The 16,162-nt window shown below is 48.1% G+C and overlaps 1 protein-coding gene across 1 annotated transcript in view; it reads right to left on the bottom strand.

The window, feature by feature from the left end:
- Nucleotides 1-15,887, bottom strand: part of LOC119971991 (liprin-alpha-1-like) — a 193,340-nt gene extending 177,453 nt beyond the window's left edge. Inside the window, exon 1 of the mRNA XM_038808415.1 lies at nt 15,355-15,887. Coding sequence (XP_038664343.1) covers nt 15,355-15,597 — 243 coding nt within the window. The 5' untranslated portion in view covers nt 15,598-15,887. The remainder of the gene's footprint in view (nt 1-15,354) is intronic.
- Between the last annotated feature and the right edge of the window lie 275 nt (nt 15,888-16,162).

Below are 16,162 nucleotides of genomic sequence, written 5' to 3'. Positions count from 1 at the left end.
GATTTGTGGTGCAGTTATAGGTCTCAGGTTTGCAACTTGGAAAGCTATTGGCCTCATTCAGTTTCAGTGACTTATTTTAAACGTTAAGAGATTTAATAAAAATCCCCCAAACTAACCATACAAAATTCTTACAGGGCTTGACAGGGTAGGAATTTTCCCCTGGTTGAGACAGGGGGCTCAAGAACCGGGGACACCGTCTCAGAATAAGAGGAAGGCCATTTAAGGCCAAGATGATTTTTTACACTCAAGAGGGTGGTGGTCCTTTGGATTTCTCTATCCCAGTGGGCTGGGGAGGCTCAGTAATTGAGTATATTCAAGGCAGAGGTCAAAGGATTTCTAGGTACTAAAGATAACAAGGGATATGAGGAGTGCAGGAAAATGATGCTGAGGCAGATCAGCAGGATCTAGTAGAATGATGGAGCAAGCTTGAAGGACCAAATGGCCCACTCCTGCTCCTATTTCATATGCACTGCATCTACAGTAAGCCACTGATGGCATAGTAGCTGTAGTCACTACCTGGCATTAAGATTTGCAATCCTGAGGTTTTCACCGCAATTGTATGTTTACCAAGTCAAGTGGGAAGGTGAAGAGAACACGAGGGTATGTGGAGAGAGAGCAAGAGATTAATATTTTGTAGCATATTTCAGATTATCACATAAAATGTGAAATTTCACTTCCTATGAATTTAGAGGATCGAGAGAAAAGGGAAGATTAATGAGGGGCAACACATGGTGGCACACTGGTTAGCACTGCTGCCTGCCAGCACCAGGGATCTGGGTTCACGACTGGCCTTGGGTCACTGCCTGTGCGGAGTCTACACGTTCTCCCCGTGTCTGCGCAGGTTTCCTCCGGGTGCTCTGGTTTCCTCCCACAATCCAAAGATGTGCAGGTCAGGTGGATTGGCCATGATCAATGCACGCGGTTACAGGGATAGGGCAGGGGAGCAGGGCTCGGTAGAGTGCTCTTTGGAAGGGTCAGTACAGCCTTGATGGGCCGAATGGAATCAAAGTTAATTTACTTGGTGCTAGCAGTAGAACTGCTAATGTTGTAATTCTGACTGGCATATCAACAATTTAAAAATGGGTAACATTTTAAAAGTTAGCTTAGATAACTTGCTATAACCCTACAATTTAACCCACTGTTAGCCTATGGCATGTTCATCATGCTCATCACTGAAGTCACAGGACTGTCCAGATCAGGAATTAACTTGGAGGCTAAAAAAAACTCACTATATGCAACTCAAAATTAGGGATCCATGAGGCACTGTGGACCATTCGGAGCAACAAAGTTATATTCAACCACAATCTGTAACCTCATGGCCAAGCATACCCCCACCCTATCATTAGCAAACTGGAGATCAACCTTGGTTCAATGAATACTGCAAGAGAGCATGTCAAGAGCAACATCAGGAATACCTAAAAACCAAGGTGTCAACCTGGTGGAGCTACAATACAGGATTACCTGCATGACAAACAGCAAAAGCAGAATGTGACAGAGATCAAAGCAATTACACAACCAGCTCGGCAAATCCAAGCTCTGCAGTACTGCCTCATCCAGTCGCAAATGATAGCGGACAATTAATTTAATGATGGGGGAGCTCAGCACATCAGAGCAAAATACAATTCTGAACCATTTGCAGCCATCTCCAGCCAAAAGTGCTCAGTGGATGATCCAACCTGGCCCCCTCCTGACTCCTGAACTATTTTAAGTTCCAACTAATTAAACAAAAGTAAACAAATTTAAGGGGAAAAAATAAAAAGGGGCCGTTCCTTATGGGGCACTGTTTAAACTCAACAAAGATCAACTAAAATTTCAAAACTCATACCAAAATGTGAATACAGGGGTATATAAAGCACCTTAGACCCTGCGGTGCTCACCAGGCATGGAAATCCGTAATGGTGCCGCATGCTCCCTCTCCAGGGACATCTGGCCAAGAATGACGCCGTGGAAGAGGGACAGACAGTCAGACTGGGTGACCTCCGCGATTGCCTGCTGCCAGGATCTGTTAATGGCAAGTTTTGCCAGGCCCCTCGATGCAACGGGTACCTGTAGATCAGCAGTGTGGGACTGAAGTGCAAACAAACTTTAATAAAAGGCTTGATAAGAAGCTGAGAAGAGGGTGCAGCCTAAAACATGTAACGTAGACGTGGTCCATGGACTCCGCAAAGCCTTAAAAAAAAGGCAGACATCTTGGGAGTCATGCACCGGTGCAAAGGATGATTGTATGGTACTGCTATGCAACACTCTCGACCCCAGGTCCCCAAGATTATGGGGTGAACTCCACCATTGAGGGACCTCCAGTGGGGATCTCCGCCACTGGACGGCAATAAGGCAGGCCAGTGCATCTGAGTGACAGGTGAGGGCAAGGAGGTGAAAGGTGTACAGCAGCAGCCAATACAGGAAACCCCTCTGTGCACAGGGCTAAATCGCTGGCTTTGAAAGCAGGCCAGCAGCACGGTTCAATTCCCGTACCAGCCTCCCCGAACAGGTGCCGGAATGTGGCGACTAGGGGCTTTTCACAGTACCTTAATTGAAGCCTACTCGTGACGATAAGCGATTTTCATTTTCATTTTTTTCATTTCCGCGAAGTGACTCCGACTTCTGAGGGAGGTATTTTGTTTTAGTACCCAGAATCACAGATACCAGTTTTTACCAAATTTGATTCACTCCACATGATATCAAGAAACCATCTCAAAGAAGAATGAATCTAACCATCTCCCCTTGACACTCAATGACATTACCATTGCTAAAACCCCAACCATCAACATCCTGGGATGTATCACTGACGATAAACTGAACTGGACCAGCCACATAAATACAGTAGCTCCAAGAACACGTCAGAGCTGGGAATCCTGCAGTGAGTAACTCACCTCCCATGTCCCCAAAGCCCGTCCATCATCGACAAAGCACAAGTCAGGAATGTGATGGAATACACCCCAATTGCCAAATGAGTGCAGTTCCAATAACACTGGATGGACTGTTTTGTGCTGCATAGGCCAAACAGTCCAGGGCAAAGCAGCCCGACACCTGTGTACCATCTACAAGATGCACTACAGCAACTCACCTGGGCTCTTCCAAACCTGCATCTTTACCACCTAGAAGGAAAAGAGCAGTAGATGCATGGTAACACCACCACTTGCAAGTCCCCCTCCAAGTCATGTACCATCCTGACTTGAAAATATATTGTCGTTCCTGTACCTTCACTGGGTCAAAATCCTGGAACTTCCTTGTGCAGCACAGTGGTTAGCACAGTTGCTTCACAGCTCCAGGGTCCCAGGTTCTATTCCCGGCTTGGGTCACTGTCTGTGCGGAGTCTGCACGTTCTCCCCGTGCCTGCGTGGGTTTCCTCCGAGTGCTCCGGTTTCCTCCCACCATCCAAAGATGCGCGGGTTAGGTGGATTGGCCAGGCTAAACTGCCCTTAGTGTCCAAAAGGTTATGTGGTGTTACGGGGATAGGGTGGAGGTGTGGGCTTGGCTAGGGTGCTCTTTCTAAGGACCAATGCAGACTCGATGGGCCGAATGACTTCCTTCAGCACTGTAATTTCTATGAAATTCCTTCCGAACATCAGTATGGGTGCAGCTGCAGAACGTGGACTGTAGTGCTTCACGAAGGTTGCCCAAAACCACCTCCTGAAGACAATTAGTGTTGAACAATAACGGCTCGCCGAGCTGGCAACGCCCATATCCCGTGAAAGAATAAAAAGACATTTTAAACATGGCTCATGAAATACACAATATAATAGTCTGGCTTCTCAATTATTCAACTTTTTAAACTGCTGGACATCTATTCATCTCCCAACTTCCATCGGTGCTGAACCAAAAATAACCTGTGCAAAAGAAAATACTGTCAAACATCATGGAACCAAATTTATTGCTATTTGCACAACCCTATAAATACCAGCTGCCTACTTGAATATAATGAAGGCTTTTGAAAAGTCATCCTCATCCCCCATCTTACCTTGTGAGGGAAATAAGATTGGGAATGAATCTTTTCCAGTACCTTACAATAGTAGTGGTGAGAAAATCCACTAAATATGTAACACAAAAGGGAGTGAAATTAATGAAAATCGCTTATCGTCACAAGTAGGCTTCAAATTAAGTTACTGTGAAAAGCCGCTAGTCACCACGTTCCGGCATCTGTTCGGGGAGGCTGGTACAGGAACTGAACTGTGCTGCTGGCCTGCTTTAAAAGCCAGCTATTTAGCCCTGTGCTAAACCAGCCCCAATAAGTGACCTCAACTGACGCAAAGCCACTACCTCAGCCAAATTATATTAGCTTGACAAAACATCTATTCCTGAAAAAGACAAAGTTTTCCAATAGTTTATCCTGCCAGGAGACTAAGAAAGGTTGCTTTTTCTTGTGACAACAAAGCTGTACTTGCACTACAGGCCTAATTATTCAATTAATGTTCTGAATGAAAGATTTCAACAAAGAGAAAAATTCCAATTCTATAGAACATACAGGGAACAGAAGTTACAACCCAGACAAGAGATAGATTTTTAAAACCCTGACTTCATGTATACAGTAGTAACCCTGACTTTAGCATACTACCATTTACATTGCTCTTGATTTGAAAGGTTTTCTGTTCAACCTGGTGCTAATTTGCACCATTATACATTTTAAGGTTAAGAAAGCCCAGTCTGCAAACTTGTTATAAAATAGATTTAAGCAAATTCAAACAAGTATGACGTAAACAGATACACTGTTCCTATCAAATTCCAACCGGACTGGACAAGGCAGATGCAAGAAGGATGTTCCCGATGGTGTGTCTTGAACCAGGGGTCACAGTCTGAGGATACGGGGTAGACCATTTAGGACAGAGATGAGGAGAAATGTCTTCACCCAGAGAGTGGTGAGCCTGTGGAACTCGTTACTACAGGAAGTAGTTGAGTCCAAAACATTGCATGGTTCAAGAAGCATTTAGATATGGCACTTGGGGGTGAAGGGGATATGGGAGAAAAGCAGGATTAGGTTATTGAGTTGGACAATCAGCCATGATCATATTGAATGGTGGAGCAGGCTTGAAGGGCCGAATAGCCTCCTCCTGCTCCTATTTTTTTCTATATTTCTTTCTTTTCTATCAGGGATATATACTCAAATCAGCAGCAAAGTATGTATACTTTTGTATTACTGCTGTCGGTTAAACTGGGTCTGCCTGGCTACGGGAAATGTAGTAAGTTTGCTTTATTATCGGTGGCACTAAGAGTAGTGTGGCAATATAAAAGCATTTATAAAGCAAGTTACATTGAAACTGACTGAACTGAAAAATATTTAGCCATTGATTTAGCCTGAATCAGCATTACCCAAATAGTATCTAATCCACAGAGCAAACAGCTGATTTGACTTTCTAACAAAGAAAGACTTTTTACTATCAACAATCAGCTCTGTGCTCAACTCATTTCCCACTTCAACTACCTTGGGAGTTTTTTTTCAGATACAGTGCAAGCTTTCTGCTCGGCACTGAACTCCTTTGCAATAAAATCAAAATACAAAAATAATTTAATATAAATCAATGCCTTATTGTGCACAGATGGGGTTGTCTTTCAACTTCAGCAGCAGCACAGAACTGGAGGCACCTGCTGTAACACCCTTGTCTGCCTTTTCTTTCGACAGATTCTGCCTCCCATCCCCCACGCCACAATCAGCAACTTGCAGGGAATCCTACCTGCCCATCTAATCCATAATTTAAAACTATTATGATTTCTACAAGGTTGAAATAGCGTTTCCCTTTCTCCTGCTTCCTACCATTTCCCAACTTTTTCACTGTTGCATTAGCCAACCACTCCCTTTAAAAAATATACTATGGCTTTCCACAATAATCCTGAAGGTACAATCCAAATTCAAAACACTTTTCCTAAAATGCAAGGTTCAAAATCCCTTTTAACAGGGTGACATAAAACTATTAATATAAAGCACTGCGGTGGCTGAAAAACTGAAATTAAACCAAAACGTTGGAAAAAGGCAGGTCTTCTATCAGAATTGAAACCTTAATTCACTCCACAGATGCTACCTGACCTTGAATAATATTTCCAACATTTTGAAATGAAATTAAAATCGCTTATTGTCACAAGTAGGCTTCAAATTAAGTTACTGTGAAAAGCCCCTAGTCACCATATTCCGGCGCCTGTTCGGGGAGGCTGGTACGGGAACTCACTCCATCCTCATCCTCAAGGCTGGCCTGCCTTGGTCTGCTTTAAAAACCAGTTTTTTAGCCCAGTGTGCTAAACCAGCCCCATGTCTCTTCTCAAAAACAGGTTTGTTGCGGTGGGAAAGTGCTGCTGATGCATGCAGGTGCTAATCCAACATACTAAGTTGAATTCCGGTTAAAATGAAAAGTCCGTAGGAGAAATTATTTGGTTCAGAGTTGGATTAAACTTGGTCTGAAATTTAAACAACCCTAGATCAGTATATAATTTAACATTTGCTACCTCCAAAAAAGCTTCCAAAATGGGGATTGACTGATGTTAACCAGTTAAGTGGGATCTGAATATGTCCCATGTGAATAAGCCATATTGTGTGTGTAGGTCACTGGGAATGTTATTCCATACATTATCGATGTGCAACCTCACTCCATCCTCATCCATCCAACTGCTGTCAAGGATATGCACAAAAACTCCTGCAGAGAACTTGAATTCTGGCGCTGTTTTACGTCTGAAAGTTACCATAAACTTGTAATTTCACTATGTCGATCATACAGGCTCCCTCGCACCATCTTGTGTTCTCATGTGTGGTGTTTTAATCTAGTTGGACATATCAAAATTTATTTGCCATTTCTTCCAAGTTGCCAATGCGACAAAATGCGTACCCATGTTGCTGGAAACTTTGGCATTGAGGTTTCCTGGTAGTCTAGGAGCGATTATTAGACTATAAGTGTCATCGAGCCTGCTCTGCCATTCAATCATGGCTGATATTATCTCATCCCCATTCTCCTGCCTTCTCCCCATAACCCCTGATCCCCTTATTAGTCAAGAACCTATCTACCTCTGTCTTAAAGATACTCAGTGATTTGGCCTCCACAGCCTTCTGCGGCAAAGAGTTCCACAGATTCACCACCCTCTGGCAGAAGAAATTCCTCCTCATCTCTGTTTTAAAGGATCATCCCTTTAGTCTGAGATGGTGTCCTCTCCACGTCAACCCTATCCAGGCCTCGCAGTATTTTGTAAGTTTCAATAAGATCCCCTCTCATCCTTCTAAACTCCAATGAGTACAGACCCAGAATCCTCAAACGTTCCTCATACGACAAGTTCTTAATTCCAGGGATGATTCTTGTGAACCTCCTCTGGACCCTTTCCAAGGTCAGCACATCCTTCCTTAGATACGGGGCTCAAAACTGTTCACAATACTCCAAATAGGGTCTGACCAGAGCCTTATACAGCTTCAGAAGTTCATCCCTGGTCTTGTATTCCAGCACTCTTGGCATGAATGCTAACATTGCATTTGCCTTCTTAACTGTCGACTGAACCTGCACGTTAACCTTAAGAGAATCGTGAACACAAACTCCGAAGTCCCTTTGTGCTTCTGATTTCCTAAGCATTTCTCCATTTAGAAAATAGTCTATGCCTAAATTCCTCCTTCCAAAGTGCATAACCTCCTGCTGCAACACTAGACATTTTGTTCCATCGAACACTTACAACAACTGGCTGCTTCTCTGAAATCTTTGCTGGACTCGTGGTTTGATTTGATCCATTTAGGGGAATACACACACACTGCATTTCTGGTGCCAATGTAACAATCTGATGATTTGAGGACCCAATCCAAAACATTCTTCTAAGATCAGGCCAGTGCCAAGTCCCTGCTCACATGACACAATTGGCCTTGGGCATCTTTTTCAGGGCAGATTCCTTGTCCTTCCAGTCTCACACCACTTAATTTCAAGGACACCAAATTCCTTCACTGAAGCAGTTATTAGACAAGTTAGCAAATATTGTGACTTTCAGCTTGAAACCAGCTTCATACTTCATCCTTTTGTTGGAAGACTCATTTCTCTTTATTGTCTGCTCTGTAAGGTCTTATCTTAAATTCCCACACATCTTCACAACACAGTCTACGTCACCTACTTGATCCAGTTATACAGTAATGCAAGTAAAACACGCATTTGCGGGGTGAAAAATTAAGGCCGACTGTAGTTGAAAAAGTGTAAATTATATGCGGAATACATGAAAAACATGATTTTTGAAACCAGTAAAATAGGGTCATCTCATATACCACGATATACTACACTTTTATATTAAATCCAGCTGCCTTTTTCAGGTAACAGAGCTGCAGATTCAAATATTCTTTCAGAATTGCAGGTCCAGATATTCTGTATTTTATGATTCCACTGCTGGAGAAGGGAGCTGGGTGTGCTGGTATAAACTAAGTTTTCTTTTATTCCAAAATTGCTATTAAAGCAATGCACCCTTAACCTTGGCTGGATCTGATATCAGAACAGAGACTCCGTTAAGGAATGTGTCTTTCATAAGCAAAATACACGCACAACATTTAGCATCGACCAAAGCAGAAACTGCTTTGCACCTAAAATAAATCTGTATGAGTGCACTGTTAATGCCCTTCCACACAGTACACAGGGCATAGGATTGCCACCAAATTGATGAATCAGTTGCTTTAGAAATATGAATTTGCCAAATGCACAACCGTTTTTCATATAACCATTCAAAAAGTAAAAAGGACATCGGTTTTGCAGTGCAATTGCAATGGCAGATTGCATGGACACTCAAATGTAAAATGCAGACTGCACAATACTGTCTCATAGAACAGAGTGCAAGAAAGAAAATTAATCCAATTTGTTTTTGTTTCAACAAACAAGAAAGCCAGAAGAGAATTTGCTCATTGAAATCCAGCATTTTTCTTTAATATTCCTGTGCGTCACATTTGAAAAACGTTAAAACTGCAGCATAAACTCTACCAGAGTTCCAACCGTTCATTAACAGCAATGGGATTTCACATTTCAAAAAGATACCATTCTACCTGACATGATATTTGTACTCAATAAGTTCACCTGTCACACTGTTAAACAGAGATCAAACTGCACTGACGTTTATGCAAGAGCAAACTTCAATTTTAATTGGCAGCAAATGCCTGGAGCAGTTTATCTAACATGATAAATGCAAGAGTCTTCAAAGATTTGTTGCTCTCCAGTCACCTCATTAATTGGTGCATAACTGTCAACAGAGCCTCAGCTACGTCACACCTAAATATTGTACAACATTTGCCAGGAACTGGTACTTCATGCAAAACAGGCTTCTGCATCACAACAACTGTGACTCATATGTCCTGCCCATAAACAATACATTACTATTATTTGGCTTTGGAGTAAACCAGCATTTCCAAACATGTACCTCAATGTAAACAATGAATTACCATTAACAAAAGCTTCGACACTATCATGGACCATCTTCTTTGTTCTTTCTGCCCCCTCGCCCCTTTCACTGGCTTATAAACCCAAATATTTGTGTCTTTCTTCAGTATGGTGAAAGGTAATGGGCCAAAACTGTGAACTCTATTTCCCTCCATAGATGCTGGTTGACCAATTAATTTCTCCAGACTTAATTCTTATTACAGCAGTCAGTTAACGGTCACCTCAAGTTGCGCATCACACTTTAAAAGGGTATCATGACTGAAAATGACATGCATTTACAAAGGATTCTGCAGTTCCAAAGAAATTATCGTGTGCAATTCAGTTGCAGAAGATCTTTGGGAATTTTGTCTTGATTTTCGTTTCATTAATCATTTTTTCTGTCATTTACACAAAGCATTCAATGCTGATCTGCCATGTGTACTATTACCCAAATCCTTGGAAAGTCTATGAGATGGATAACACATTGGCAGAACCATTGTGATAAAGAGTTAGAGACTCATTGTGATAGTTTTAATATATTTTCTTTAATTGCAACTCAAGTGTTAATCATAGCATCATTAATGTAGCAAATAGAAAGAGGCAAAACTGGACACCAGGCGGCAATAAAGCAGAAAATGTCACTGCAGACTCTACGATCAAAGACACAGGGAAGGTACGTTAAAGACCAAAAGTCAAAAAACAGAATGCACATTGCTATGTAGGTTGTGCAGTAGAAGACGACAAGGATTCAAATTTGGTACATCAAGAAATTATGTTCACAAGGGCAGAGATAGTATGGGAGTGTTGTACTTTACCCTGGTAATGGCAAGAATGAGTTTTGGATAACCGATATGCCAAATAAACGTGAATGGCCAGCAAAAAGTGCATTGGTAGAGTTGAACCTGAAGTTGTTAAGAGATATTAATGAAGGTTCAGAGGCAGTCAGCATACAATAGTAGGAGCAGGTAATGATACTCAAGTGAAAGTAGGTGAACTGTTGTAAACAATATAGTGCAGCCTGAGCAAACAGCTGGTTAGAAAAGATTAAATCAGGGGCTAGGCTACTGAATGTCTGGTAAAAAGCTGAACATCTTTTGATGTATTGAGGAAGCTGTAAAAATGTCCTTGCCCATGACAATTTAATGTAAGACGAGCAGTCAGGCAGCAGCCCTGCTCTTGGAGTCAGCGAGGTATAAATGAATATCAGCAAATGGGAATGATCCCAAACAGCAGCATTTGACAAGGAAAAGGCTGTAAATGGCAGCATGGTGGTAGCGGTTAGCACTGCTGCCTCAGTGCCAGGAGCCCAGTGGAGTTTGCACATTCACTCAGTGTCTGTGTGCGGTTTCCTCCCAAAAGATATGCTATTAGGTAATGTGGACATTCTGAATTCTCCTACTTTGTACCTGAACAGGTGCCAGAATGTGGCGACTAGGGGATTTTCAAAGTAACTTCACTGCAGTGTTAATGTAAGCCTACTTGTTACAATAAAGATTATTATTTTATTATAAGGGGGACCAGGAAGCTAGCATTCACAGTCAGCTACTTAAACTCAGCCCACCTTTTCATTCAATGCTCAGCATGGTGAAAAATACTGTTGTGGTATTATTCTGAACAACTTCTACTTGTGTGGTTGCGTCTGTATTTAGTTCTGTATATCGTTATTTGCCTCTGGTAGCCCAGCACCACAAGGTCCACAATTTGAGAAAACAAAACTGCTTCCCAATTTGTAAAAAAAAAACGCTTTAATCTGTCTTCCCAAATGTTTTCCCTTTTTAAAAATGAAATGTACCACACCAAAGGCCATTGTCATTTTATTATTGACTGGGTAAAACATCATGGCCCCTAAAACAAGCCCAACAATTCCGAATAACATGTTAGTTGAACACAACTGTGCAGTTTATGCAAGTAAGTGGTTAAATCTGCTACGAATACCAGCTGACTGTAAAACACTTCTACAATATTAAATTGCATTCTTTCAGGTTACAAACTTACAAAAATAATGAACTGCTCAGAGATTGTAAAAACCTGCCTTTCACACAATACCCATTTAGCCCTGAAGAATCTGCTGAGTCTATAACCTGAACCGTGTACACAAGATTGAAATAGAAAAAAGGGCACTTTTAAGCCAATAATCCTCAAGATACAGTTCGCAGTTACAACCAGCATCGAGGGCAGATTCACGTTGTTGCAATTCTTCAGATTGCTTTATATTTTCACATCTCTTTCTTCCCAAGATGTTATTATTTACATGGTGAAGTCTGAAGGCTACAGATAAGGTTGTTTTTATTTCTACTGACCCAACACCAGCAACTTGTAAATATATTTGGCCAAAGCCTGAAATGACCGAGACAAATTGCAAAACGCAATAAAAGTAGAAACTTTCTATGCAAATATGTGCAATATTGTTTGTTTACGAAGAAATAATTAATCAAAGAGGTACAAAACAATCAGTTGTTTCAAGAAAGTAGAGTTTGTGCAACACTTCCTGTGCTGATCTATTTAAAACCAAACTGATTTTGTTCAAAGTCTAGTAATACAAGTTATAACTGTAACATATACATTATGCCAATTTAGTTCTGCTGGTTATAACACAAATGACTACAGTAATCAAATCCAGAATCAGATCTGACAATGTGAACTGAACCACTTGCAAATATATGAAAGAACAATGCGCTATTTTAGACTTTGCAAAGGGTTTGTGTGGTGTACAAGTTTTATGCAGCATTTAAATTTAACATCTTCCATTCCAAACCACAGCAAATGCCTTTCAAATCAAGAGACCATAGATGACAGTTTACATCTTTTGTGCAACCTATACAGTCCAACTCTATTTGAAGGATAACCATCTTCACACAATACAAAAAACACAAACACATTCCAACAAAAACTTGAACACAATGCACAACCTGATTAAGCAAGTGCATGAATGGCAACACAAGCGACTTAATGTAAATGTCAAGATTACCAAATCTCCTTGCTGAGGTGCAACAGGTAGCAAACTCATCACAATGTATCATTGATAGTAAACAACCAGCTTGCCCAAAGTTTAACGGTGTTCATACCCTATAACAATAACTACGAGACTGACTTCCAGCATTTGAAATCACCAAAAACTTGTATTTGGTGTGAAAATATTTTTTGAAATTAATGCTTTTTTCTTAAATGCAATTGTGTTCACAAAAAGGCGACATACTCCATGCCCTTCCAAAAAGCAGCCTTTGAGGGAAGGTAACGGGTGGGGTGCTGCAGGGGTTGCATTGTAATTAAATTACATTCCTCTCAATCCCAAATAGACTTCCTCTTTATAAGAACATGGATTAAATTAAGCTGCACAAAACATGGTTCTTTGTGTGTGTGTGTGGGGGGGCATACGTATTAACTTGGATTTGGGAGACAACAACTAAAAGTCTGCCTACCGACCCCAATCCCCCTCTCTCCACCTCCTGATAGTTTTGGACCAAAGTTTAAAAATAGGATATAGTAGGGGGACGGGGGTGGACGGAGAAGAGAAGTAAAGGTCTGGAGTCAGGGTTGTGGGGCAGGGGTTTGAGAGACTGCACGTTCTCCCGTGTCTGCGTGGGTTTCCTCCGAGTGCTCCGGTTTCCTCCCACAAGTCCCGAAAGACGTGCTGTTAGGTGAATTAGACATTCTGAATTCTCCCTCTGCACCCGAACAATAAAGAATAATAAATTAAAAAATTAAAGGTCTGGTGTCTGGAGGGGGGGGGGGGTTGCTGTGTGTGCGTGGGGGGGGAGGGGGTGCTGTGTGCGTGGGGGGGGTGCTGTGTGCGTGGGGGGGGTGCTGTGCGAGTGGGGGGGTGCTGTGCGCGTGGGGGGGTGCTGTGCGCGTGGGGGGGGTGCTGTGCGCGTGGGGGGGTGCTGTGCGCGTGGGGGGGGGTGCTGTGCGCGTGGGGGGTGCTGTGCGCGTGGGGGGTGCTGTGCGCGTGGGGGGGTGCTGTGCGCGTGGGGGGGGGTGCTGTGCGCGTGGGGGGGTGCTGTGCGCGTGGGGGGGTGCTGTGCGCGGGGGGGTGCTGTGCGCGTGGGGGGGTGCTGTGCGCGTGGGGGGGGTGCTGTGCGCGTGGGGGGGGTGCTGTGCGCGTGGGGGGGTGCTGTGCGCGTGGGGGGGTGCTGTGCGCGTGGGGGGGTGCTGTGCGCGTGGGGGGGTGCTGTGCGCGTGGGGGGGGTGCTGTGCGCGTGGGGGGGGGTTGCTGTGCGCGTGGGGGGGGCTGTGCGCGTGGGGGGGTGCTGTGCGCGTGGGGGGGTGCTGTGCGCGTGGGGGGGTGCTGTGCGCGTGGGGGGGTGCTGTGCGCGTGGGGGGGTGCTGTGCGCGTGGGTGGGTGCTGTGCGCGTGGGGGGTGCTTGTGCGAGGGGGGGGTGCTGGTGCGCGTGGGGGGGTGCTGTGCGCGTGGGGGGGTGCTGTGCGCGTGGGGGGGTGCTGTGCGCGTGGGGGGGTGCTGTGCGCGTGGGGGGGGGGCTGTGCGCGTGGGGGGGTGCTGTGCGCGTGGGGGGGTGCTGTGCGCGTGGGGGGTGTGTGCGCGTGGGGGGGTGCTGTGCGCGTGGGGGGGTGCTGTGCGCGTGGGGGGGTGCTGTGCGCGTGGGTGGGTGCTGTGCGCGTGGGGGGGTGCTGTGCGCGTGGGGGGGTGGTGTGCGCGTGGGGGGGTGCTGTGCGCGTGGGGGGGTTGCTGTGCGCGTGGGGGGGTTGCTGTGTGCGTGGGGGGGTTGCTGTGCGTGGGGGGGTTGCTGTGGGGGGGGGGGTTGCTGTGGGGGGGGGTGCTGTGGTGGGGGGGTGCTGTGGTGGGGGGGTGCTGTGGTGGGGGGGTGCTGTGGTGGGGGGGGGTGCTGTGGTGGGGGGGGTGCTGTGGTGGGGGGGTGCTGTGGTGGGGGGGTGCTGTGGTGGGGTTGCTGTGTGGGGGGGTGCTGTGGTGGGGGGGTGCTGTGGTGGGGGGGGTGCTGTGGTGGGGGGGTGCTGTGGTGGGGGGGTGCTGTGGTGGGGGGGGTGCTGTGGTGGGGGGGTGCTGTGGTGGGGGGGTGCTGTGGTGGGGGGGTGCTGTGGTGGGGGGGGTGCTGTGGTGGGGGGGTGCTGTGGTGGGGGGGTGCTGTGGTGGGGGGTGCTGTTGTGCGGGGCGTGTGCTGTGTGCCTGGGGGGGTGCTGTGTGGGGGGGGCGCTGTGTGGGGGGGGCGCTGTGGGGGGATGGTGCTGTGGGGGGATGGTGCTGTGGGGGGAGGGTGCTGTGGGGGGATGGTGCTGTGGGGGGAGGGTGCTGTGGGGGGAGGGTGCTGTGGGGGGAGGGTGCTGTGGGGGGAGGGTGCTGTGGGGGGAGGGTGCTGTGGGGGGAGGGTGCTGTGTGGGGGGTTGCTGTGTGGGGGGGTGCTGTGTGGGGAGGGTGCTGTGTGGGGAGGGTGCTGTGTGGGGGGTTGCTGTGTGGGGAGGGTGCTGTGTGGGGAGGGTGCTGTTGTGTGGGGGGGGGTGGTGCTGTGGGGGGGGGTGGTGCTGTGGGGGGGGTGGTGCTGTGGGGGGGGTGGTGCTGTGGGGGGGTGGTGCTGTGGGGGGGGGTGGTGCTGTGGGGGGGGTGGTGCTGTGGGGGGGGGTGCTGTGGGGGGGGGGGTGCTGTGGGGGGGGGGGGTGCTGTGGGGGGGTGGGGGTGCTGTGGGGGGGTGGGGGTGCTGTGGGGGGTGGTTGCTGGGGGGGGGGGGTGCTGTGGGGGGGGTGGTGCTGTGGGGGGGTGGTGCTGTGGGGGGGGGGTGCTGTGGGGGGGGGGGTGGTGCTGGGGGGGGGTGGTGCTGGGGGGGGTGGTGCTGGGGGGGGGTGGTGCTGGGGGGGGGTGGTGCTGGGGGGGGTGCTGGGGGGGGGGTGCTGTGGGGGGGGGGGGTGCTGTGGGGGGGGGTGCTGTGGGGGGGGGGGGTGCTGTGGGGGGGGGGTGCTGTGGGGGGGGGGGGTTGCTGTGGGGGGGGGGGGGTGCTGTGGGGGGGGGGGGGTGCTGTGGGGGGGGGGGGGGGGGCTCCCTCCCTCCTACCTGAGGTAAGGCGGTGTTGAGCTGCCTCTGCAGCGAGTCCCTGTCGTGGAAAGCCTCCTGCATCTTAGCCTGACACAGGGCCAGCGAGTCCTGGCTCTCCCGCAGGCTCTCCAGCAGCTTGTCCCGCTCGTCCAGCATGTTCACCATCAGCTGCTCGAAGTTGGCCTCGGTCTCGGCGCCGTACTGCGAGCCCCGCGGGCTCAGCGTGTCCTCGCTGATGGTCGGCATCACCTCGCACATCATCTTGGGCAGGAGGCCGGGAGGAGGGAGCGGGCCGGCGGGGGTGCAGGGGGACTGGAGGCCGGTGCGCGGCGGGGCCTACACTGAGCCCCGGCCGGGAGGAGGAGGGGGGGGTCAGAGCAGCGGCAGGCCCGCCCCGCACCCAGATCACTCAGGCTGCTGCCGCCGCCTCTTCCCGCGGCCTCGCTGCTGCCGCCCGCTGACCCGAACCCCGGCTGTCCCTCCCTCACATCCCCCTCTCCCGCTTTCTCCCTGGAGGGCGTCCGCGGTCCCAGCCTGCTGTCCGCGCGCCTCCCGTGCTCCCGGTGCGTGCGCGCGCCCGTGCCTGCCGCCACCCCGCCTTGCGTGCGCGCCGCGGCCGGTCCACACCCTCAGCGTCATCCCGCATGCGCAGTCCAGCGCGGAGCGGTTAGCCCCGCCCAGCCCCTCCACGCATGCGCGGTTAGCCCAGCCCAGCCCCTCCACGCATGCGCGGTTAGCCCCGCCCAGCCCAGCCCCTCCACGCATGCGCGGTTAGCCCCGCCCAGCCCAGCCCCTCCACGCATGCGCGGTTAGCCCCGCCCACCTT

Source organism: Scyliorhinus canicula, chromosome 9, assembly GCF_902713615.1.
Source record: "Scyliorhinus canicula chromosome 9, sScyCan1.1, whole genome shotgun sequence".
NCBI lineage: Eukaryota > Metazoa > Chordata > Chondrichthyes > Carcharhiniformes > Scyliorhinidae > Scyliorhinus > Scyliorhinus canicula.
This window is presented reverse-complemented; position numbering and strand designations above follow the sequence as displayed.